General features: G+C 55.7%; 1 protein-coding gene across 3 annotated transcripts; it reads left to right on the forward strand.

Annotated features, from left to right (window-relative positions):
• The first annotated feature begins 665 nt into the window (after window positions 1-665).
• CCDC102A (coiled-coil domain containing 102A) lies at window positions 666-21,569 on the forward strand. 3 transcript variants are annotated; one of them, XM_057492922.1, is made up of 10 exons: window positions 670-896; window positions 4,528-4,574; window positions 7,993-8,750; window positions 10,787-11,013; window positions 13,299-13,407; window positions 15,400-15,516; window positions 15,861-16,070; window positions 17,445-17,615; window positions 18,549-18,652; window positions 20,880-21,568. In XM_057492922.1, exons 3-10 carry the CDS (start codon window positions 8,160-8,162, stop codon window positions 21,007-21,009), a joined length of 1,659 nt encoding a protein of 552 aa, XP_057348905.1. In that variant the 5' UTR covers window positions 670-896; window positions 4,528-4,574; window positions 7,993-8,159; the 3' UTR covers window positions 21,010-21,568. The 3 variants fall into 3 exon arrangements, with proteins under 3 accessions (XP_057348906.1, XP_057348905.1, XP_036737000.1); XM_036881105.2 differs by lacking the exon at window positions 4,528-4,574; XM_057492923.1 differs by lacking the exons at window positions 4,528-4,574; window positions 15,400-15,516 and having other exon boundaries at window positions 666-896; window positions 20,880-21,569.
• The last annotated feature ends 738 nt before the right edge of the window (window positions 21,570-22,307 follow it).

A 22,307-nucleotide genomic window follows, 5' to 3' on the forward strand; every position in this document is an offset into this window, starting at 1 on the left:
GATTCTCTGTTCATTTTAACGCGTGCAAGGTTGCAATCATAATCTAAATATTGTTAATCATAGGTTAAAACTAATTTATCTTCATCACTTTGTTTCTTTTCAAGATAAAGACCGTCTCCTCCCCCTATCTCTGTGTATTTCTGGTTCTTTTTTGGATGGGTTTGCCTCAGTGGGCCTCCCAGCGTTCAGGATGTGGTGAGGAGAGGCCATCCCAGCGTCCACTGCCCATTCTCTGGGCAAAACGTCAGACATCCTACTCCCGAGGGAGGAACAAGCCCCACTGCCACTGGGTGCAAACGGGGGCGAACAAAGGGGAAACTGAGGCCCGGTGAAGGGCGGAGACTCGATGCTCCACGGCCAGTCGGTGGCAGAGTTGCACTTGGCAGAATGTAGGTAACAAAATGAACAGTTGGAAAGCACGCTCCTCCACGTGCTGAGCCCGAAACAGGCAGTGCCAACTTCTGTAGCGCCTAGTACCTCGTTGGCGCTCGGGAAACCTGAGGCGGGAAAGACGAGGCCCGCTAGGCCCCCTGACCCTGCCTTCCGTCCCCCCACCCTCGGCCCCAAGCAGGGGTGGGGCCTCCGCCCGGGTTCGGCCTGGTCTCTAGTAGAATCAGCCACCCCAACCCGTGCCCCTCGCCCCAAAGTCCGGCTGGTGCCCCTACCCCGGCAACTCGGCGGGCCGGGGTCGTTGCCGGACCGCAGCTTGCCGGGGGGGGGGGGGGCCAAGCGCCCCCGCCCGCCGTCTCCTCTCCCTCCCCTCCCCCGGGACGGGAGGAGGAGGAGACTCCGCGGCCCTCCCTCGGCCCTCTCGGCGGCGACCGCAGCAAGCCCCGTGCCCGCTCCGCCCAGCCGCGGCGGGTCGGACGTCCGGAGTCCGCGGGACCGCGGCCGAGGTGAGCGGGAGCTGCAGTGCAGGGGACGGAGAGCCACCGTGTCCCGGAGACTCTCTCCAGGCCGCTAGCCTTCGGCGGGAGGAAAAGGGTTACGTTAGGGGGCGTGCTGGATGAGAGGGGAGCAGCAGAGGCTCCCGCGTCCGCAGCAGCCCCCAAACTCAGAGAGAACTTCCTAGCTTCCTCCCCGGGCTCCCCCACCTCCTGGAGCCCGGGGCCTCGGGTGCCGAGGGGCTGCCGGGGGAGGGGAGGGCAAGGCCGCCTTCGGAATGCAGCGGCCCGGGGCCGGACGGGAGGGGGGCGACGGGCGGGGGCGGATTTGAAACTCTCCCGGGGGACCCAACGTAGTCACCACCGCGAGTGCGGGATGGACAGGCGACGCCGACGAATCGGAGCACAGCACCCCTGCCCCAGGCCCTCGGCGGCTGCCAATGGGGGCCGAGCTGTGGGATGGGCGGGACCGCGCTGCACCAAGTCGGGAGCCCCGTCCGCCTTCCGCTCGCCGCCCACCGCCCGCCACTAGGGGGAGGGGGACGGCTTGCGGGACCCGGGAGGCTGGGGGTGGCGGTGGGGACGGGGACAGAAGTGAAGACTTAAGGCGACGCTTGGTCGTGGGAAGGCAGAAGCGAATTTCTGGCAAGAGTTGGGGCAGGTGGAACGGTGGCTCATTGCGAGAAGGGGGTGGGCCTCAGTTGCCCCACCGTTCTGGTGGAGGCAACGGGTGGTATCTGGCAAGCCCATTCCCTCCGTGGGGTTTCTGCTTCTGTTATCTTAAGTGCGAGTTGTGTGTCCGGGTTGAATTGGTTCACATTGGCACAAGGTCTGCCCACCAGTTGGACAGAGCTTTTAGGAATCTTGTTAGTGCATCTTGTCATTGTACAGGTAAAGGAAACAGGTTCAGAGAGGTCAGGGAGTTTCAGACATCACACAGCATGCCAATGCAAAGCTGGGACTTAGTGGGATTTGTGCTGTTCAAGACTGAATAATTCAAGGACTTGTTGAAAGGCCCAGGGCTGGGGTCCTGCCCCGTGAAAGGCTCCCACCCCCTCCCATACCAGCTATGCTTTGCTACTTGGTCTGGTGCTTGAGGATTGCATGCATAGGTGCTCCCAGGGCGTTGTGCCCCTCAGATACACATGACCCAGGAGGGGAGGCATCCAATCCTAGCATTCCAGCACCCCACACACAACGCTCCCTCCCACTTTGCTGCTGGCCTTCTATGAGGCTGTGGGCAAGTAGCTGCTCCTCTGAGCTTCAGTTGGCCCATTTGTAAAGAAAGGAGTTCTACTCTGATCTAGCTTTGTGGCTCCTTGGTCTGAGATAGGGGGGCGTGGGCTGCCTGCCCTAGGGCCCAGCTTGGCCCCCTCCTCTCACCCTCTCAGACCTGTCCTGGAGGTTTAATGACTGGAGCCCAGAAGCGGGTCAGAGGGACAGGTGCCCGTAGTTTGTGGGCTGACCAGCCTTGGACCCTGCATTTATCCAATCAGGCTGTCCTCTGCGGTTTCCTGCTGGGCTCTGCTCCCTGCCCACAGCCAGGGCTGTGAGCTGGGCCAACCCCAGAGCCCCCCTGAAAGGTTCTGGGAAGACATAGTTGGTTTCTGCGCTGGGGGAAAGAGTTGGGCCACTGGGCAACCCCTAACCCCCTCAGCTGGCCCCCATTCAGCCTCAGCATTGCTCACTCCTCTCAGTGGAGGATATTGAGTGTCATCTAAACCTGCTGGGGACAAAACAAAGTTGTCCCCCTGTGGACCCATTAGGCTTCCTGAGTAAAAGGTCTGACCCCTGACCATGAAATGACCTCTGTCTCTGACCTGGCCACAGACAGGCTCAGACATCTGCCCATCTGGGAGCCTGGCCACAAAGTGACTCTTGATCCCTGGGATGGCTCAGCCTTCCTGGTCACAAAGGGACCCCTAACTTTTCATCTTCCATCCATCAGCCCTAGTAGCATTTATACAGCACCTGGTGTATGCTGGGCCCAGTGCTGACAGCCAGTGAGACCAAGATGCCCTTGTGGACTTCACAGTGTGACCATTACTAAAGAACAGAGAGGTGCCATTGCTTTGGGAGCACTATAATATGTGTAGAAGGTCAGCGATGGCTTCCCAGAGGAAGGGAAGCCAAGGGTGGGTCTTGAAGTATGTGTAGGAGTTTGCTGATGGGGAAAGAGAGAGAGAGACATTCCAGACAGGTCCATGAGCAGTAGGAACTGCTGATCACTTTTGCGGACAAGGTTGATAAGGGCCTAGCCTGAAGTAAGTATCAGATCAAAACATTCTTGTTTCTGTCCTAGAGTGGGCCAGCAGCTGCCTGGGGCAGTGAAGATGGCTGTGGCGCTGGGGTTCAGGAGCTTTGAGTCCCCCTCAAACATGCTGCCCAGATAAGGGGACAAAAGGTCACGGTTTATCCTTGTACTCCCCACCAGCCAATTTTAAACAAACCTTGTATGCAGGGCCTGTCCTAGAAGCTCTGGGTGGCACAACTGTCTGTCCCTTCTGGGTTGAGGGGAGAGCCTCTGCTGCTGGCCAGATCTGGCTGTGGAAGGTTATAGGGCTGTGCTCCCTAGGTAGGGGGTGGGGCAGGGGAGATCAAAGCATTTCCTGGAGGTGGTAGAACTGAGCTTGAAGGATGGGTGGGGGTGTTCAGACTCTGAAGGGGGTATTCTAAGTAGGGGGAACAGCCTGAGCAGAAATCCCGAGGGCTAGAGCAGGAATAGACCTGTCTGGCTGGTGGGGGGCCAGAGAAGGAAGGGTGAGGTGGGGAAGGCTCCCTGGGGCCTGTGGTGGCTGGTCCCTCCTTGATCTGTTCCTTGGATGGGGGGTGACACCCTGGGAGGATCAGGAAACCACCCCCCCACGCATATATACGCACACTCTGGTGGGGAAGGGGCAGGCAGGGTAGCTGGAGCCTCTCTCTCTAACTGCAAGCCAACCCTCTGTGTTACATCTGATTCTCGGTGAGTGTGTACATTACCAGGGCTGCGTGAGTGTGTGTCCCCAAGGCTGTGCTATGTGAATGGGGTGGGGGTGAGGGAAGGCGTTGCTAGGAAAGGTCTGGCTGCCCTTGCATCTATGTGGGTGTGCAGGGTCCCTGGTGAACTGGGGTTGGGTTTCTCCAGAAAATCAACCGTGGGACCCACCCTGCACACACACTCCATGGGACCCTGGACCAGCAGGAGGACTGTTCAGAGCTCCTCTGTCCCCACTGCTCCCCACCCTCCTCCTCCAGTCCCCAGAAGGGACCGGGCTGGCTGCTGGAAGGGGAACAGTAGTTAAGTCTGGAGCCCACCCCTGCCTTTAGTGTGGGCACCTGGAAGCCATTAGGGGCCTGGGTGGTGCCCGCCCTGTGCCTGCACGACAGGCTTGGGATTCCTGGAAGGAGTAGGCTGCCCCCTCCCTGCCAAGCCCCATGCCAGGCGTGGCAGCTCTCAGAGAGGAAGTGGCTGTGGCCCCCTCCCTGCCACCCTTTCAGTTCAGGACCTGCAGGAAGGGCCTATCAGACTGGGACCAGACCCCAGGACCTCCTCAACACCCCTCATTCCCAGCACAGTTCTGGCAGGGCTGCCAGACTGGCACTGGGATTTCCTGCCTCCTCCCCTCCCCCACAGGCTCTCACATTGTTTTTCTTTTCCAAGAGCTTCTCCATATGGAGCTGGACCAGGAAAATGGAAAGAGAAGGAGTGTGAGTGTACATTTGCAAGTTTGTGTGTGGGCATCTACTTGTCTTAGAGATGAGTATCTTTGCACGTGTCTGGGTGTATCCATCTATGTGTTGGCATGTATATGTCTACAGGTGAGTCTGTGACTATCCCTACAGGTGAGTGTCTGTGCATCCGTGTAGTTGTGTCTGCACATGGGTGTGTCTCAGAGCATCCATGTGCCTGCCCATGTCTCTGTATCTGTTTTATGTGTCAAGGATTGTGTGTGTGTCTACAAATGTATCTAGGTGGGCAAAAATGTCTGTGAATACACATGCCATTGAAGCAAGCCTTCTCATTGTGCAGGCAGAGACTGAGACACAGAGAAGGCCCTCAGCCTGCCAGGGATCCCTCAGGGAGTCGGTGGCATATGGGAAACCAGAAATTGGATCTACAAGGCTCAGTCTGGGTGCATAACTTTGTGCAGGTGTATTGGAGTTGAGACATATGAGTTTGTGTGTATGGAACAATGGGTGGTGACAAGGCATCACCAAATACTCCAATGTCCCAAACTTGGACTATTAAAATGCAAATTCCCAGCCGCATACGTACTGAACATGACCCTCTGGGGGAAGTGGGGTCCAGAAACTGCCTTTTAAAAACAAGTGTCTAGATGAATCAAGAAGAACTGGACTCCCTCACCCCTACAGGTGAAGAAGCTGAGGCCTAGAAAGGGGCAGTGGCTTACATAAAGCTGGTGAGAGAACTGGGCCTAGAGCTGATGCCTGGTGAAGGCAGACAGACAAGAAGCAAACAGCAGAGGGACAAAGAATATAGGAGGATCACTGAGCAGCAATGAGGAACCGAGACGCTAATGGTCACAAATTCAAACCAACACTGGTCCACGTGGTGATGCACAACCTGCAATGCCTGATTGTACAGGTGAAAGCAAGAGCAGGCGGAGCAGTGGAAGTGACCAGCGCTGGCATTGCCTGGAGACAGGAACAGGGGAGGAGGCTAGGTCACTAAGGGCGTCTCCAAGGGTGAGATTAGGACCTGCGAACAGGAGCTGGGCAAGGGGAGGAGGGATGGCATGGACAGTGGGGACAGTGGGATCAGTGAGCTGTAGCTCCTTTTGGGATGGAAGAATTTGGGGAGATGGGTGAGCTTGGAATTGACACTAGTGAGAGAGAGGTCACAGCTACCGGTAATAACAAAGAGTGTGCCCCTGGCACGATTAGGTTTGAATTTTTAAAAACCTACTCTGGCTGCTGCTGTTAAAAATGGATTTTAAGTGGGTGGGTGGGGAGCTTGGACAGGAAGGGTGGTGGCTACAGTCACCCAGGTGGGAGATGATGGTGGTGCCTTGACCGGTTAGTGGCAGGGTAGGAAGAAAGTGGATAGGTATATGTGATGGGTGGCGGACAGACTGGCAGGATGTGGAGATGGCAGGCTGCAGGGAGGAGACAGATTCCAGAATGTCCCCCACAATGTGAAGGAGCGAGGAAATTCTCTTCTGCCAAAGGGGCATCCAGGGGGAGAAGCTGGCTGTGGGGGAGGGAGAAGGTGAGTTCCATTTTGACAGGCTGAGTCTGAGTTGTCTGAGGGACATCCAGGTAGAGGTGCAGGAGCTTCTGGAGGGCAGCCAGGGCTGGAGGGAGAGATATTCAGGGTTACTGAGGACATGGCAAGAAGACTCAGGTGGGGACAAAGAGAGAAGGAGGCCCAGGACTAGGTGACACCATCAAGGGACAGCCCAGTGTGCCCCCTGGGAGGTGATGGGGGTCATCCAGGGAGTAGAAGGAAAACCCGGAGAGTGTGGTGTTCCGGAAGGGAGTGATCAAGAAAGCAGGCAGGATGAATGGTGCCCAGAGCTAGAGAGGGCACACTGGCGAGGGCTGAGACTGCCCAGTGCTAGGGCAGCGGGGCTGGAAGCCAGTCTGGCATAGCTGATGAGAGAAAGCAAGGGAGGTAGACAGAATGGAGACAGCAAATGTGGACCACTTGATGGGCCCTGGAAGCGGGGGAAGAGGGGAAAGGGAGTTGGTGAGAGGAACATGCCAGCAGAGACTCCAGCAGGGGTGAGGCCCCCTGGGAAAGGGCGTCATTGGCAGGGATGGGAGAAACTGCAGGGTCAAAAACCTCCTTTGACCCAAGGAGGGAGAGCCCCTCTATCCTCTTAGGGGCAAGGACAAGGGGCTTGGGGCAGGACAGGAAGGGAGTGCCAATCTGGGGGGGGTTAGAGGCTGGAGGAGGCTGAAGAGGGGGCACAGGGGGTTGGCCAGGCAACGTAGGGACCAGCCACTGTGAGGCACCACTTTCCCATGGTGCTGAGAGTCCCACAAGCACAGCAATGGTCAGTCTCTTAGAAAAGGAAGGGATGGCCATAAGGGCAGGGCCTCAGGGGCCAAGGTGAGGCTCTCTGGGACAGGCGCAGCAGAATGGGGAAGGGAGGGCGTGATGACAGGAGGGGCTGCAGCTGATGGTCAGCACAAGACCGCAGTGGAGGGAGAGGGTGGGTGGCAGGTTAGGGACAGAGAGGGACATGTATCACCTCTCTTAGGGACTATGGCCCATGAGTAGCAGAGCCCACCGGTGAAATACCTCTCTGCACCACACACCCACTGTACGGCTGTTTCCATCACACCACCAGGCACCCATGTTCGCATCTGAGCTCTAGATAGTGTATCTGCATGAACTCTGGGGCTTTGACCTTGCTGAGCCTCCTTTTCCTCTTTGGTAAATGGTGATCATTTCCCTTGAGTCTGTTGAGAGGAGATAGTTCACAGCAGGCCCTGGGCATGGTACCTGGCCTGTAGTTGGTCCTCCACAAATGTCACTGTCATTGTCATCATATGTTGGGACTGAAACAGTGGCCAGGAGCCAGCAGTCGCTGCTCTCAGCAAACTCACAGTCTGGGGTGAGGATGGGGAGCATACAAGGACATAGAAATAAGGTACAGCAAGGCTGGTTAGCATAGTGATGATAAGCTATAGTGACATGGGCCAGGGCCAGGGCTAGCCACCTGGCCTGACGTGGTGCTAGAGGAATTCTAGGAGGAAGCGACATCTCAGATAAATTTTAAGGATTAAAGTCTAGTGGAAGAGGCAGGGAGGGGACCATCAGCAGGGGCAGCACAAGCCTGCTGCGTTCTGGGTGGAGATGGGGAGTGTCGTACCCCGTTCAGTCCAGGACAGCAGATCAGAGTTTCAGATCAGCTGCCGTTGCTGCAGGGTGAAGGGACTGGAAAGGGGATGCCGGAGACCAGCGGTGAGGAAATGGTTGCAGGCCGTCGCTCACCACTGCAGCCTCCCTAGTGCTCTCCTGGAGCAGGCCGCTTTCTCTCCTCTTGCCTTTGCCCATGCTGTTCCCTCTGCGGGTCACTCCCGTCGCCGGGCTGATCTTACGGTTATCATCTGTGGATGGCCTCCACAGCCTGATAACGGTTGTGTTCTCCCACAGGTCTGAGGAGACAGTCCCCACCCGGCGGCTGGGAGAGAAGTGGGTAGTGGTGGCCATCATGCTCAGTGGTATCACTTCCAGCACGCGTCTCCCGCGCCACCCCTGAGTTCAGCCGCGAGTCTGAACCCAGGGCCGAGGGGCTGCCCGCCCCCCCGCGCAGCGGCACCATGAGCCACGGGCCGAGCCCCCGGCTGGCCGAGTCCCCGCAGCTGTCCAAGGGCAGCCTCCTGACAATCCTGGGCAGCCCGTCGCCGGAGTGCATGGGCCCGGCCGACTCGCTGCCGCCCACCCCGCCCAGCGGCACGCCCTCCCCAGGGCCGCCGCCCCCGCTGTCGCTGCCCCCGCCGCCCGCGCTACTGGCGGACGGGGACTGGGAGAGCCGCGAGGAGCTGCGGCTGCGGGAGCTGGAGGAGGCGCGGGCGCGGGCTGCGCAAATGGAGAAGACCATGCGCTGGTGGTCGGACTGCACTGCCAACTGGCGCGAGAAGTGGAGCAAGGTGCGCGCCGAGCGCAACCGCGCGCGTGAGGAGGTGCGCCAGCTGCGCCAGCGTCTCGACGCGCTCACCAAGGAGCTGGCGGGCGCGCGGCGCGAGCGCCAGGAGGTGCAGGGCGAGTGCGAGGCGCGGGGCCGAGAGCTGGCGCGGCTGCGGGGCGCGCGAGGATCCACCGATAGGACGTCCGATGGTCCCGAGACTGAGCCAGAGCGGGAGCACGAGCCGGTGCGCGACGTCGGGTCGGAGAGGCCTCAGGGCAGCCAGGTGCTCGGCAAGGGAGGGGCTGCTGGGCGGGGCCTTAGCGCTGCTCTAGAAGTGGGAGGGGCTGATGGGCCTGCGCTGAAGTGGAGGCAGCGGGGCCCGCAGGGATAATGAGGGCTTGGTCACCCAAGAAGTTTCAGTCTTCAGAGTCAGGCTCTGCCCCGCGGGGCCCCGAAGTCACTTCCCTTCTGGAGACCCCCACGGCCGACAGTCCCGAGTTCTGGTGGTCCCTCCACTTCCACACTCAAGTAGTCAGCAGAACTTGCCTAAAGGCATGCATTAATAGCAGAACTGAAGCCCTTCATTAGTTCAACTTGAATTTGCAAGAGGGGGAAACTGTTAAAACCCTTATCAATCAAAGCTGAGGGGTGGGGTCTTGTCAGGGCACTGGGAGCCCAGAGGAGGCCCCTGATCCAGGCTTTGGGGATGGGGCTTCACAGCAGCTTTCCTGGAAGAGGTCCCATATAAGCTGAGACTACCAGGAAGCAGAGGAATTAGTTGTGAAAAGTGCAGGAAGACATTCTAGGCATGGAAGCTGCCTGTGCAACAGCAATAGTAACAGCTTCCATCATTCAGTGTGTGCCTACTGGAGGGCTAAGCTCTGCAGGTGTGCTGTGTGGTCAGCAGCCCCTGAGGTGTTTGCTTTAGGGACTAGGACACTGAGGCACAGAGGTTAAATACCAGTGGCTCCCTGCTGGTCAGTAGAGTTGCTGAGTAGTTGAACGGAGGTGAACTCCAGAGTCCATAGTAATAATCAGTTCGACTGGAGCATTAACAGTGGGTGTGGTGAGCAGGCCTGTCGCCAGCAGGCCATCTAGAGGTAGAGTCCAGGCTCAGGTTGTTCCCAGATCCATTTCAGATGGGCCAGTTCCTCCATTTAAAATTCTAGGCTGCCCCCTCCCACCCACTAACCTTACCAAGCCTCCTCCACCCTTGTAGGCTATAGTGGGCACTTCTGCCCCCTAGTGGCTGAAGTCCCCTCTTCCCTAGGCCTGCCTGGGGTGTGGAGGTGACTTTCTTTGCTCTTCTGTGTGGCAGGCAATGTGCTTTCCTTGTTCTGGTTGTCAGTGACAGTCCAGGAAGTGGCAGGTGCAGCAGTGGGAGGTACTGCACCGGAACTACAGTCTGAATTTGCTCTCCAGGCCAGCATCTAATGTGCTCTGTGATCCAGAAATCCTTTTCCTTCCTTTCCCCATTTGTGAAATGGGGCTTTGGAACAGGTGGCGTCCAAGGCCCCCAGTGAGACAGTCTGAGATACAGGAGTAGAATCTCTGCTCGGGGCATCTCAGGGCCACTGTCCCAGTCCAGATAGGGAAACTGAGGGTTAGACAGGGAAGGGGCTTGCCCACATCCTTCTGGAAGGGCCCTAGAGGAAGCCAGGCTGGAACAGAGGCTATGGGGTCTCAGGTTTGTGGTCAGAGGCAGGCCTTGGGGGTGGGCAGGGGCAGGCTGAAGGGACAGAGGGGAAGAGGAGGCTGGAGGGGAGGAGGGAGACTTGGCATTGAGTTAATAAGCCCTCATCATTTCCTGTCTGGGAGCTGGTTTCTGTGCACAGGGGCCACCCTACTGGGCCTCTTTTACCATACCACTTATCTCCCAATGCCTTAGTGTTTGCACCTGAAAAATGGGATCTTAAAGTCAGAACTCTTTTTGAGGGAATCTATTTCTTATCCATTGTCAGAATCCCAACTTCTTTATTTATTCATACCCATGGCCTAATATATGATTGCACAATTCCAATGACAGGGAGCTCACCACCTGTGCTGGGAAATTTTCCAGTATTTCCTGGAAGAAAATTGGTGGCTGACAATGCAGATCTGGGAGGTGAAGGGGAAGGCCCAGAGGCCGGTGTGTCCCTCCTTCTCCAGGGATGCAGAGGCAGACTACAGAAGAGGACTGTAGCCCTGAAGGGCTGTGTGACTTGCCCAGGGTTGCCCAGCAGGCTGATCCCGATCCAGCGCCTGGGAGAAGCCATGAGGAAGGCCAAGAGTGTGAGGGCTCAGCAGCCACTGTCCCAGCCTCCATCTTGTTCCCCACAGGAGTTGGAGCTAGTGGAGAGCCTGCTAAAGAGCAGACCAGAGGCACCTGAGGGATGCTGGGAGGCCCGCAGCATGGGGGCTGGGGGCCCACGGGGCAGCTTGGGCCGCCAGGAGCGCAGCCGGCTGCCCTGGGAGGACACAGCCACCATTGAGGAAGATGCATCCAAACTGACTGCCCTGAGACTACGGCTGGATGAGTCCCAGAAGGTGCTGCTCAAGGAGCGAGAGTGAGTCCCTGAGGCAGGAAGGGGCCAGGCGGGTGGGCCACGCCATGCCAGAGCACCCTCAGAGCGTAACAGTCGGTGTCAGAGAACATGAGACTCACCGAAGGCTGATGGTACTCTTTAGGCTGCATATTGGAACTTTAGAGCACTGGTGCTGTACCCAAGGACCCAATGCAAGTTGTTTCTGTTAATTCAAATACCGCATATTGGGCATCTGCTCTGGGTCAGACAGTACGCTTGGCAGTGAGAATACAGCCATAAGTAAGACCCCAAATCCCTGCCTTCATGGAGCTTATGTTCTGGTGGGGAGAGAGTGCCATGGGCAAAGGTAAAAAGCAGGGCAGGAGGGGCAGGGAGGTTGAGGAGTGGTCGCTGAGAATTTGGTTTTGGACAGGTTGAGTTTGAGATGACAGGTATATGAATAATGAGTGTGGAGTTCATGTGACAGGTCTGGGCTGGAGGTAACAGCGCAGAGGTGGTGCTGAAAACCATGAGCTGGGGTAGGTGGAGAGGAAGTCAGAGGATGGAGCCCCACATTTACAAAGCGGTTAGAAGGGAAGGGAAGCAGCAAAGGAGACAGAAGGCAGCCCGTGAAGAAGCAGGGAAAGGGGGAGAAAAAAACTGCCTCTCAGAGGAGGCAGTGATCAGCTGGTCCAGCAGGAAGAGGACTGAGCACTGACCAGTGGATTTAGAGCTTGGAGGTCACCCGTGACCTTGCTTAGGGCCCAAGCCTGATTGTAGTGAATATTGTGTAACACCCCCTTTTTCTGTCCAAAAATTAAATACATAGACAGTATAACTATCTACACACATAATTTTTTTTTGATCAACATAATGCTTTGTGAAGATGAAGGCAGAGATCAGGGTGATGCTTCTCTAAGCCAAGGAGTGCCACCAATGGCCAGTCACCCACAGAGAGGCTAGGGGAGAGCTGGGAACAGATTCTCTCTCCCAGCCCTCAGAGGTAGCCAGCCCTGCTAACACCTTGATCTTGGACTTCTGGCCTCCAGGGTTGTGAGACAGTAAATGTCTGTTTAAGCAAAACAAACAAACAGAAGTCAACCTGTTTTACTCACTGAAATACAAAGTAGAAATGAAAGAAAAACAGTTTTTAATAAAATATGTGTATCATGACCTGGACATGCTCCACTAGAAAGAATAATGAAGCAATCATGATCTGGCACCTTTATATGGAGGGATAGTGATGCTAACGGGGACAGCTATGTAGCACGTACTCCGAATACTGTGTAGTACTCAAGGCACTGTGCTGGAGCTTTCTGTGTATTGTCATGTAAATCACCTCCCAGCACAACTAGAAAAGCAGCAGGGTAGGTGTACAGAGTTGACAGCATACACAAGTGGTCTTGCTGTGGTGACGAGATTTCCCAAGCGAACAAAGCAAAGTGCAGTCTTCCCTCAACTTACACAGTGAGTCTGCTCCTGGAAAACTATGTTAGCACCCAAGGTGCTTTCTGTTTATATGGGAATCAGAGTGAGGTTCTAGGCTCGGATCATTTTCACCCCTAGGGATGTCCAAGGGGACATGCCTGCATTACACGGGGTGCAGGACAATTCCTGGATGGGCAGGATGTCCTGGGCATGTCCCCGCCCACTAAATGACTCCGTTATCATGACAACCAAAAATGCCCCCACAGATTTCTATCATGCCTCCTCGAGGGTGGCCTTGTCTCCTCTGAGAACCCCATGTGAGAGGCACGTGGTGTTAGAGTCTCAGAAAGGGAGACCAGCAGGCAGGCTCAAGAAGTGCAGCTTGCTGGGGTGTGATAAGCACAGCTCTTGTACCAGGGCCAGGATTCTCCACAGCGCCTCATTCATGTTCTGGACGGAGTGCAGAGTGGAGATCCTGGGAGACCCACCCAGTGACGCTGGTAAGAGGGGACCTTTCCACCCAAGAGTCACTGGATGGTGTTTTCCAGCTTTTCTAAATGCAAAATCATGTGTTCAAGCCAAGCTTTACAGGGACCCACAGGATATGAGACAGGAACAGGGGTCATATTTGGCAGCTGAGCCTGGGGCCCAGAGAAAGGGAGGCTCGTGCCCAGCAATGGGCAGTACCCTGGAGACCTCGTTACCTCCCCACAACATGAGCAGGTACAGCTCCAGAAGAAATACAAAACTGGGGTGCTTGCCCCAGTGTGGGGTGCCTTGAATGACAACGCAAGGACTTTGGACGTGGGCACCACAGGTGCAGACTGCACAGAAGCACTCTGAGCAGAGGGCCCCGAAAGGCTCATCCCCATGTCTGCCTCTCTTTTTCCCCTCCCCAGGGATAAACTAGCACTGAGCAGGAACATTGAAAAGCTGGAGGGGGAGCTCAGCCAGTGGAAGATCAAGTATGAGGAGCTGAGCAAGACCAAGCAGGAGATGCTCAAGCAAGTGAGTCTTGGAGACTGGGGGGCTGGCTGGAGGAAGCATCATTGTGCTGTTGGATTTCACCATGGGAATGGAAGAAAGAAGGGAATTCATTCATTCCTTGGCAAGCACTGGCCAGTTGCTATTCATGGTTCTGGTGCTGGGACAGGCAATGTCCCTGCCTTCAGGAGCCCCTCTTCTAGAGGGTTTGAGTCCACTCTGGGGACTCAGGGCAAGGGGTCAGGCTGGGTAGCCATTACTGCCTCCTGTGCAGGTTTGGACAGTAAATAAAGTCATAAGCTATGAAGCAGTCAGAACTAAGAGAGATAGGTCTCTTAAGTGGTGGGTCAGAAAAGGCCTCTCTAAGGTGACATTTGAGGCAAGACCTAAAGGGGTTAGAAGGAGCATCCTCAAAAAGATTTGGGGCAGAATTCCTGGCAGAAGACACAACAAATGCAAAGGTCCTGAGGCCAGAACAAGCCTAGCGTGTGCAGGAAACAGAAGCCAATGTGGCTGGAGGATAGCAAGTAATAGATGAGACTGCAAGGGGAGTTAAATCTCACTGGCCTTTGCAGACCAGGATGAAGGGAAGAGTCTGGATGTAGCATTCATTGGGTGTCTATAGTTTGTGAGACCTCATTGAGCCTCATGGCAGTCAAGGAGGATGAGTCCTGATATCCCTATCTTATAAATGGGGAAACAGGCTCCAGCTGGAAGAGAGGGGGTTCTACTACCGCACTCTGGGGAGTCAGGGCAAGGAGTCAGGCTAGGGAACCATTACTGCCTCCCCTGCAGGCCCCCTTGGCCACTAGGGGGCGCGGCCACCCAGAGAAAGCTGGATAGTCTGCATTTCCAGAAGGTAGATCACAGACCTCAGAGCCTGAAACTCTGTCCTGGAAGGGAACAAGACTGACCTTAGGGCAGAATCTCTTAGGGAATCTCCACTAATATAGATTCCCAGATCCCACTCTCACCCTCCTGAGTCAACACCTTTGGGGGTTAAATCCAGGAATCTGCCTTTTTAATCTTTTCATATTGTGAAGTATGATCATTTGCAGAAAAGTGAGTAAAACACAAATGTTCTGTTTAGCAGGTAAGATTCTCTTTTATGTCTGGCTTCTTTTCACTCAGCATTATGTGCTTAAGGTTCATCAATGTCATTGCACCAAGCGGTAGTTTGTTGGTTTTCCCTGCTGTACAATAGGGAAATGGTGCTATGTTAAAGCATGTCAGGCTATTCTGATGTGGCTAACCCCACACCCACATGCAGACCCCTGTTCATATCCCCTGAATGCATCCAGCCAGTGCACACTGAGGGCTACACTGTGCCGAGACCACACAGGGCCCCAGAAGTGGACAGATGAGCGAGTTCCCATTCTAGTGGGGAGTGGGATGGAGAGGAGAGGGGCACCCTCTCTAGGCAGAGAGGATAGGAGAGGCCTCCCCAGGGAGGGAGCATTTAGGCCATGGCCTGAGAATGAGAAGTCAGTCCTGCAAAATACCTGGAAAGTGTAATGGGCAAAGGGAACCATGTGTTCATGAATCCTGTAGACCAGAACTTCGTGTGCTTAAGAACTAGAAAGGAGGCCGCCATACCTGGAGGGAACTAAGCAAACAGAGATGGGAGATGAGGCTGTGGGGAGATAGATGGGCAGGGGCCCAACCGTGCAGGGTTCTTGATACCATAAGGAGGGGTCAGCCTTTATCTTAACTCTGATGAGTATATGATTGGATGTGTTTTTTAAAAGCTCTCTCTGGGCTACTGTTGTGGGGAATAGGATGACAGGGGGCCAAGGGCAGATGCTGGGAGGCTAGGTGGGAATGAGGTAGGAGGTGAGATGTTGAAAGTGGCAGAAGTAGTCAGATTTAGGATCCGTTCTGGATACCCTGGTGGCCCATTTGGGCTTCACTCAGGCTCCTTGCTGAGCACTCCTGCACCAGCACCCATCCCCCAGAGCTGGTTCCGGGATACTCCCGGGTGGTGCTCACGTAACTAGGCTGTGCTGTATCATGCAGCTCAGCATCCTGAAGGAGGCCCACCAGGACGAGTTGGGCCGCATGTCTGAAGACCTGGAGGACGAGCTGGGTGCACGGTCCAGTATGGACAGGAAGATGGCTGAACTGAGGGGTGAGGTGAGGCCACCGGGAGGGTCTGGGGCTTGGGGTACCAGGGCCCTGCCTCCATCAGCTGGTCACTTGGAGGAGGGCAGGAACCAGGCTCTTGCACTAAGGGGGGGACCAGCCACACCCCGAGGGTACTCCAGTTTGCAGAGAGCAGGCGTCTCCCACACATAGACCAGAAACACCCTCACATCCTGCACGTCGTGAAATAAGCCCAGGTTAATTATAGCCACTGCAGCTGGACCTGCTTCCTGGAGCCAAAAATGGCCATGGGGGAGGGGAAGAGGCAGCATCCAACTCAGGCCCTTCCATGCCGTCTCCCTCTGGAGCCCTCATCCTGTCCTGTCCTGCTGCAGATGGAACGGCTGCAGGCAGAGAACGCAGCTGAGTGGGGTCGCCGTGAGCGGCTGGAGACAGAGAAGCTGGGCCTGGAGCGGGAGAACAAGAAGCTCCGAGTGCAGGTTGGGGACCTGGAGGAGGCGCTGGCCCGGAGGCGGAGGCAGACAGCCAGCGCCCTGGACTGCGACCTGCGGGCCAGCCAGGCTGCACTCTTCGAGAAGAACAAGGTGGGGCAACCCCACCTCCCCGTCTGGTCAGGGGACCTGCTGTGTCTGCTCCAGCCCCCAGGGGGCCAGGGACCCCAAGTAACAATTAAGGATGGGAGTGTTGGCCGCCCTGGAAGCTGCTGCTCCTGGCTCTGGGCCAGGCTCAGTGATAATCACTGTACCTCCATTTATTGAGCACCTACTGTGGTCCCAGCTCTGTGCCAGTGCTTCTGTCTATTATACCACTTAATCCTCTCAACAGCCTTTTTATTTACCCAGCAAGTGTTTATTGAGCACTGACTGCAGAGGCTGTGTTCTAGGTGCTGAGGACACAGCAGTGAGCAGACAAGCTGGATGTGACCTCCCCTCGTGGAGCTGATGGCTCAGAAGGTGCACACATTGTCTTCTCCATCAGCACGCACACTGATCCCCACACCCATGACTGCTGGCGGGAGGGGGAAGACCAGGGGACCTGACTTAGGGCCAGGGTCCTGGGATGGCTTCCCCGAGTCAGTGACATTTGAGCTGAGGTCTTAAGGAAAAGCAGATGTTAGCTAGTGGTGAAATGATTGGGAAATAACATGAGTAAATGTCCCACAGTGACACAGACATGGAGTTTTGGAGGAACCCAGGAGTCCATTGTGACTGGAGGGGAGTGGGCAAGGGGACATAGTAGGAGGTAAGGCAGCTGCTGGGGGCCCCCTTGGAAGAGTAGGAGGTGGGTGTGAGCAGGTGGCAGTTGCAGCACTCACTGGCTGCTGTGTGGGAGGAGGCCACTAGGGAGTCTGTCCCTGTTCCCTGGGGCAGCAAGAGATGATGGGGGCTGGACCCGGCTGAGGTTGGTAGAGATGGAACGAAGAGGATGGTGTCAAGACACCCTTGGCCTAGCCCTGTCTTCCAAAAGTGAAAACTGAGGCTTGAAGAGACCACAGAGCTCAGAAGTGGGCAACTACTTCCCTGGCTGCTCATCTTCTTCCCAGATTTCTGGCTTCTGATCTCTTTCCCTGACTCCCCAGCTGAGCTTCTCCCCAGACCCAGGGCTTTAAATGGCATTTATACACCAAAGACTCCAGACTTCATCCCTCTGCAGAAGACCTGACAGCTCCAGGGGCCTGCTGGACATCATGCCATTTCTATTGGCACCCCAAAGTTATGTGTCCAAAGTGGAGGCTCTGAGTCCCCCCCACCCAGTGCTCTCCCCTCACCTCCCACCTCACCAGATGGCACCTCTAGCCTCCAGCTGCCCAACCAAACGTCTGGTGGTGGTGTTTCAGATGGCAGGTGGAGAGATCTGGAGAGAAGGGGCACCAGGGCCCTAGAACTGCCTGGCCCCAGGGACCCCCTGGCCTGGCACCCTCTGACCCTCAGCCCATTCCCCTTGGTGCTCCCCTGCAGGAGCTAGCAGACCTGAAGCATGTGCATGGCAAGCTGAAGAAACAGTTCCAGGAGAAGGTGGCAGAGTTGACGCATGCCAACCGGCGGGTAGAACAGCATGAGGCAGAGGTGAAGAAGCTGCGGCTGCGGGTGGAGGAGCTCAAGAAGGAGCTGGCCCAGGCTGAGGATGAGGTGAGGCCCTGCTGGGGCCCAGGAGGCTACCTTCCGGCCTCAGCTGGAGTAGGAGTGGCCGCTAAGTCCACAGCGCCTGTCACATGCCTGACTCTTGGGAGGTGCCCAGTGTGGAGTGGGTGGGCAACGGATGAGTGGTAGGTAGGTGTGCGTGTAGTAGAGTAGGAAGAAAAATGGACAGACACACTTATGAGTGGTTGAGCCAATTGATGGGTGGATGAGTCATTGGCTGTGTAGGTGCTTAAATGGACAGAAGAATGACTGCATGATGGGTGAACAGACGGCTGAGGGAAGAGGTGGACTGATGGATGGGAGGATGGATGGATGGATGGATGAGAGGTAACAACAGATCTCTGATTGGTGATCGGCTGGACAGATGGGTAGATGGATGATGGATGAGTGTGTGGATTATGGAAAGGTGGATCACTGAGTGAACAGGGGAAAGATGGAAAAACAGCCGACTGGACCAGTGGGTGGAAGGATAAATGGAGAGAGAGGGAAAGAGGGACAGAAGGGTGGGTAGATGGGAAGATACATGTGTCTGTAGTGTAGAAGGTACATGAACAGGGTGAATGGGCAGCTGAACAGATTAACAAATAGTGACTAGGTAGGTGGCTATCTCCATGGGTAAAAGGTATTTCCATGGATGCATGGGCAGGTGGAAAGATTGACATAGATGACTCAGTGGGTTGATGGATGGGTCAGTAGCTTGGGGCATTGGAGAATGGGTAAATTTGGAAAGGAAGGACACTAGCAATGGAGAGGGGCAAAAGGGGAGCTTCCCTAGAGGAGGGGGCCCTTGGTCTAGGCCTTAAAGGAGCTTCCAGGGTTGCTCTACAGGAAGCACATTCCCACAGAGGAATGGCAGATGGCCTGGCCCAGCCCAAGGTGACCGCCTGCTCCCCCCATGCTTGTGTCCCTGCTCACCCCCAGCTGGACGAGGCCCACAACCAGGCACGCAAGCTGCAGCGGTCGCTGGACGAGCAGACGGAGCAGAGCGAGAACCTGCAAGTGCAGCTGGAACACCTGCAGTCCAGGTGGGCCCTGGTGGGAGGACCAGGTTCCAGGGGGGTGGATTCCAGGCCAGGGCACAGAAACAGGGCAGAAAGACCTACAGCCGAGGGAAACTTCCCAATCATGTTGGAGCCCCAAACTCTAGCTAGAGGGGAAGACAGAGAAGGAGGAGATCCTGGCACCCTGGGGCCAGAATCCTGTCCCCTCCAGGCAGGAAGGGCCAGGGCCAGGAAGCTGGGGAAGGGAGTGCAGGAAGTGAGACCAGCTGTCAGCTCTGGAATTGTCCCCTGTGTGGGCAGGTGGTGAGAGGGCCAGAAGAGTGGCTAAAGAGGTCAGGTCCAAGGTGGGGCAGCAAGTGGGGCCCAGGGGTCTGGGGAGTCACTGATTAGAACAAGAAGCCCCCAGGTCTCCAGGCTGGGGTGACCCCAGGCCAGCCAGGCTCGGAGGGACTGGAGGGCAGGGAACACGGAGGAGCCCTGGCCCTGACGGCAGACCCAAGCCCCTCAGTGGCAGACAGGACAGGCAGTCTCAGGGAGGGAGGATCGCTCCCAGCACACTCTGCATCCCTCTGCTGTACCCCTCCCCATCCTGGCACTCTGTGAATCACACGCTCTCCCTGCTTTCACCCAGAGCCATAAGGGGACAAAGACCTTGGGGTCCAAGCCCCTCCCTGCTTCACAAGCCCCCGCTGCAGGGGTATCATAATCATGGCGCTGACTGACTTCCTGTGCCAGGCCCTAGCCAGGCCCTTACCTGCCTCCTCTGATTTCACAGAACAGAGGGAGCCTGAGCTCTGGAGCCAGACTGCCTGGGTAGTGGGGCTCTGCATTTAGCAGCTATGTGGTCTTGGGCCACTTACTTAACTTGTCTGTGTCAGGGTTTTCTTATCTGTATAACAGAGACAGTAAGAGTTCTTATCTCATGGAGGCTGTGAGAATTGTATGAGCTTATGAAGCCTTATAAAAATCTGCAAGGGCTGAGAAACTGTCAGCTGCTGCCCCTGGGGCAGCAGGTGGGAGGTCGGGGGGGTTGTACCTGGGTCAGATACTGTGCCCCCAGAATCATGCTCCTGTGAGAGAGGGGAAGGGAAATATATCTTTTCTAGGGGGCTGTCAGATGAGGAAACTGAGGCACAGAGCAGAAGTCCTTCCATGGCCACACAGCCGGAATGTGGTCAGGCCAGGTCGCCTCCTGGCCATCTGCCGTCTGAGCCCATTTTGCTGAATGTGTGCTATGTGCTACCATGTGCCATGTGCCTGCACCTAAGAGTGTAGACAGTGGAGCCAGACATGACAGCTGTGTGACATGGCTGACCCAGACTCAGTTTCCCCACCTGCCTGGGCTGATACCCATAGAGTTGAACAGGGGCCCAGATGGGAGTCCAAGTCAGACTCAGTGCCTGACCTGCTCTGCCCACTCCATGCCTGCAGCACACACTCCTCAAAAGGGTGCCTTGCGCGCTGGAGCTTTCCTGCAGTCTGGGCCACATTCTTGGGAACCATAAACTCCCAACATGGGCAGGCAGACTCTGCCCAGCCTCTCAAGTGCTTCCAGTGGGGAGGGCAGGGCCGCCAGGACCGCTGCCTCATTTTATTTTCCAACTTTTTGTGCTTTAATGTTCCGGGGACAGCTCACTAAATCACAGCACAGTAATGGAGGCCCCGTCTGTGCCCCTCCCCGCCCTGTTAATAATTCATGCCTTCCAGTAAGATGCAGCCAGCAGCCACTCTGCAGGGGGATGGGCATTTCCTCTACCAGCTCTTCTTAGAGGCCAAGTTTACCTCGTAAATTTTGGCCTTAGGAATTTTAATGTGGGGAAGAAGTAGGGCAGAGCGCTTTCACACTGACCCTGGGGACAGAGGGGACTCAGACCCATCCACCCCAAGCTCTCTGTCAAGGGTCTTTGGAGCCTGGCTTGGGTTCGAATGCTGGCAGCATGACTTTAAGCAACTGCCTCTCATCTTCAAGGGCCCCCTGCCCACTCCAGAGCCAGCACCCCACTCAGGGCCCAGCCCCACTCCCTGCTGCTTATGGGACTTCAGGCAAATTATACAACTGCTTTGTGCCTTGGTCTCCTTGTCTGTAAAGTGGGGAGTGACAGTACCACCTCCTCCATTTCAGGGCCTTCTGGAAGGAGGATGTGAGAAGAGGTAATGTGTGTAAAAGTCACCCGGCAGGGGGTAGGCTTAGCTGCTGTCAGCACCAGCTGAGGAGGCTCCCGCTCTGCCCCCCTGTCATGGCACCCCACAGGCTCCGCAGGCAACAGCAGAATGTCCCCCTCTTCGGGAAGATCCGCAGTGCTCGCTTTGGCACCGAGGAGGCTGGAGATGGAGCCAGCGACCTGGATGAGGATGAGGACCTGCAGATCCAGGTGGCCTAGAGCTCCCAGGGCTGGGCAGGACTGGCCTGCAGCCACAGGCCCGCAGGCGCTGGACTGGTGCAGCTGCCTGTGCTCACTCTGGGAGCAGACTCCACTCCCTGCTGCAATGACTTCCTTCTCTCCCAGGGTATGTGTCAGTGGTCCCACCCTGCTGATGCCCCGTGAAAGGGAAGCTGTGGCCTATGTTTTATATGTATATTTTATATATATGCATTGGTCCTTGGACCCATATAAACACAGGACCACTCTAAGGCCCAATCTCGGCACCCCTCCCTACCCAGGACCTTCATGCAGAGAGCAGCAGATGTCAAGGGAGAGCTGTTGGGGCCCCAGCCCAGGCTACCTTAGGCAGGATCTGTTCATAGTGCATTGTGATAAACCCAGTCTTTTGTAATAAATGGAGCTCAGGTTCTCAGGGCAGAGGCCTGAGAGTGTGGCAGATCTGGGCAGGCGGTGTGGGGACATCACCAGCCTGTACCTGGCACCAAACCTGAGCTCAGGACTGTGAAGTGACTTAATAAATGATGATTGTGAGAAAGAAGGAATGAATGATCATCTGCGGTGCTGAATAGTCTGGAATCCAGCCCTACTGAGGGGAAGGAGAAGGCATGGTGCACGTCTAATCTGGAGAAGAGGAGACTTCAATTCTGGTACCAGATGGATTCAGATCTGCTCCTTATTGCTTGTGCATCCTTGGGGAAGTTACTTACCCTCTCTGAGCCTCAGTTTCTCCATCTATAAATTAACCGTCTTTTAGAGCCATCAATGAGAATTAGATGAGTCCATCTGGAGCTCCATAAAGGTTAGTTATTATTGAATACTTGAAGGTATGCCCTGGAGAGGAGGATCTGCCTGCTGAGTTCTGCAAGCAGTGAAGTTCAGGCTAGTGATAGTCTGTCCAGAGGTAGGTATAAACACAATAAATAATAAATACTTTTATCTTCCCCCTAACCCTGCTCTAGGTAGTGAAATTACAGGTAATTTTAACTTTGTTTTTGATATTTAATTTCTAATCCTTCTGTAACCAACAGATTTCTTCAATCTGGTAGAAACAGTTATTAAAAACACAATAGCATAATTTTTGAGCCTTTGCAAGCTGAGGTCACATTTGAGCCACCTGCCCTTGATGAGATGCTTTAGATGAATTCTCAGGACCGGGGGACCAGGGCCTGCTTTCTGTTAGAATGCATAAGGTGGTGAATTCCCTGTGTTCAGAGGTGTGCAAGGAGCAGCTGGGACTCTGAACAGGAGCCTAGCACCAAAGAGAATGAAATTCACTTGATAAAGGGGCTCCCTGC

The sequence above is a fragment of the Manis pentadactyla genome, chromosome 15 (assembly GCF_030020395.1).
Source record: "Manis pentadactyla isolate mManPen7 chromosome 15, mManPen7.hap1, whole genome shotgun sequence".
NCBI lineage: Eukaryota > Metazoa > Chordata > Mammalia > Pholidota > Manidae > Manis > Manis pentadactyla.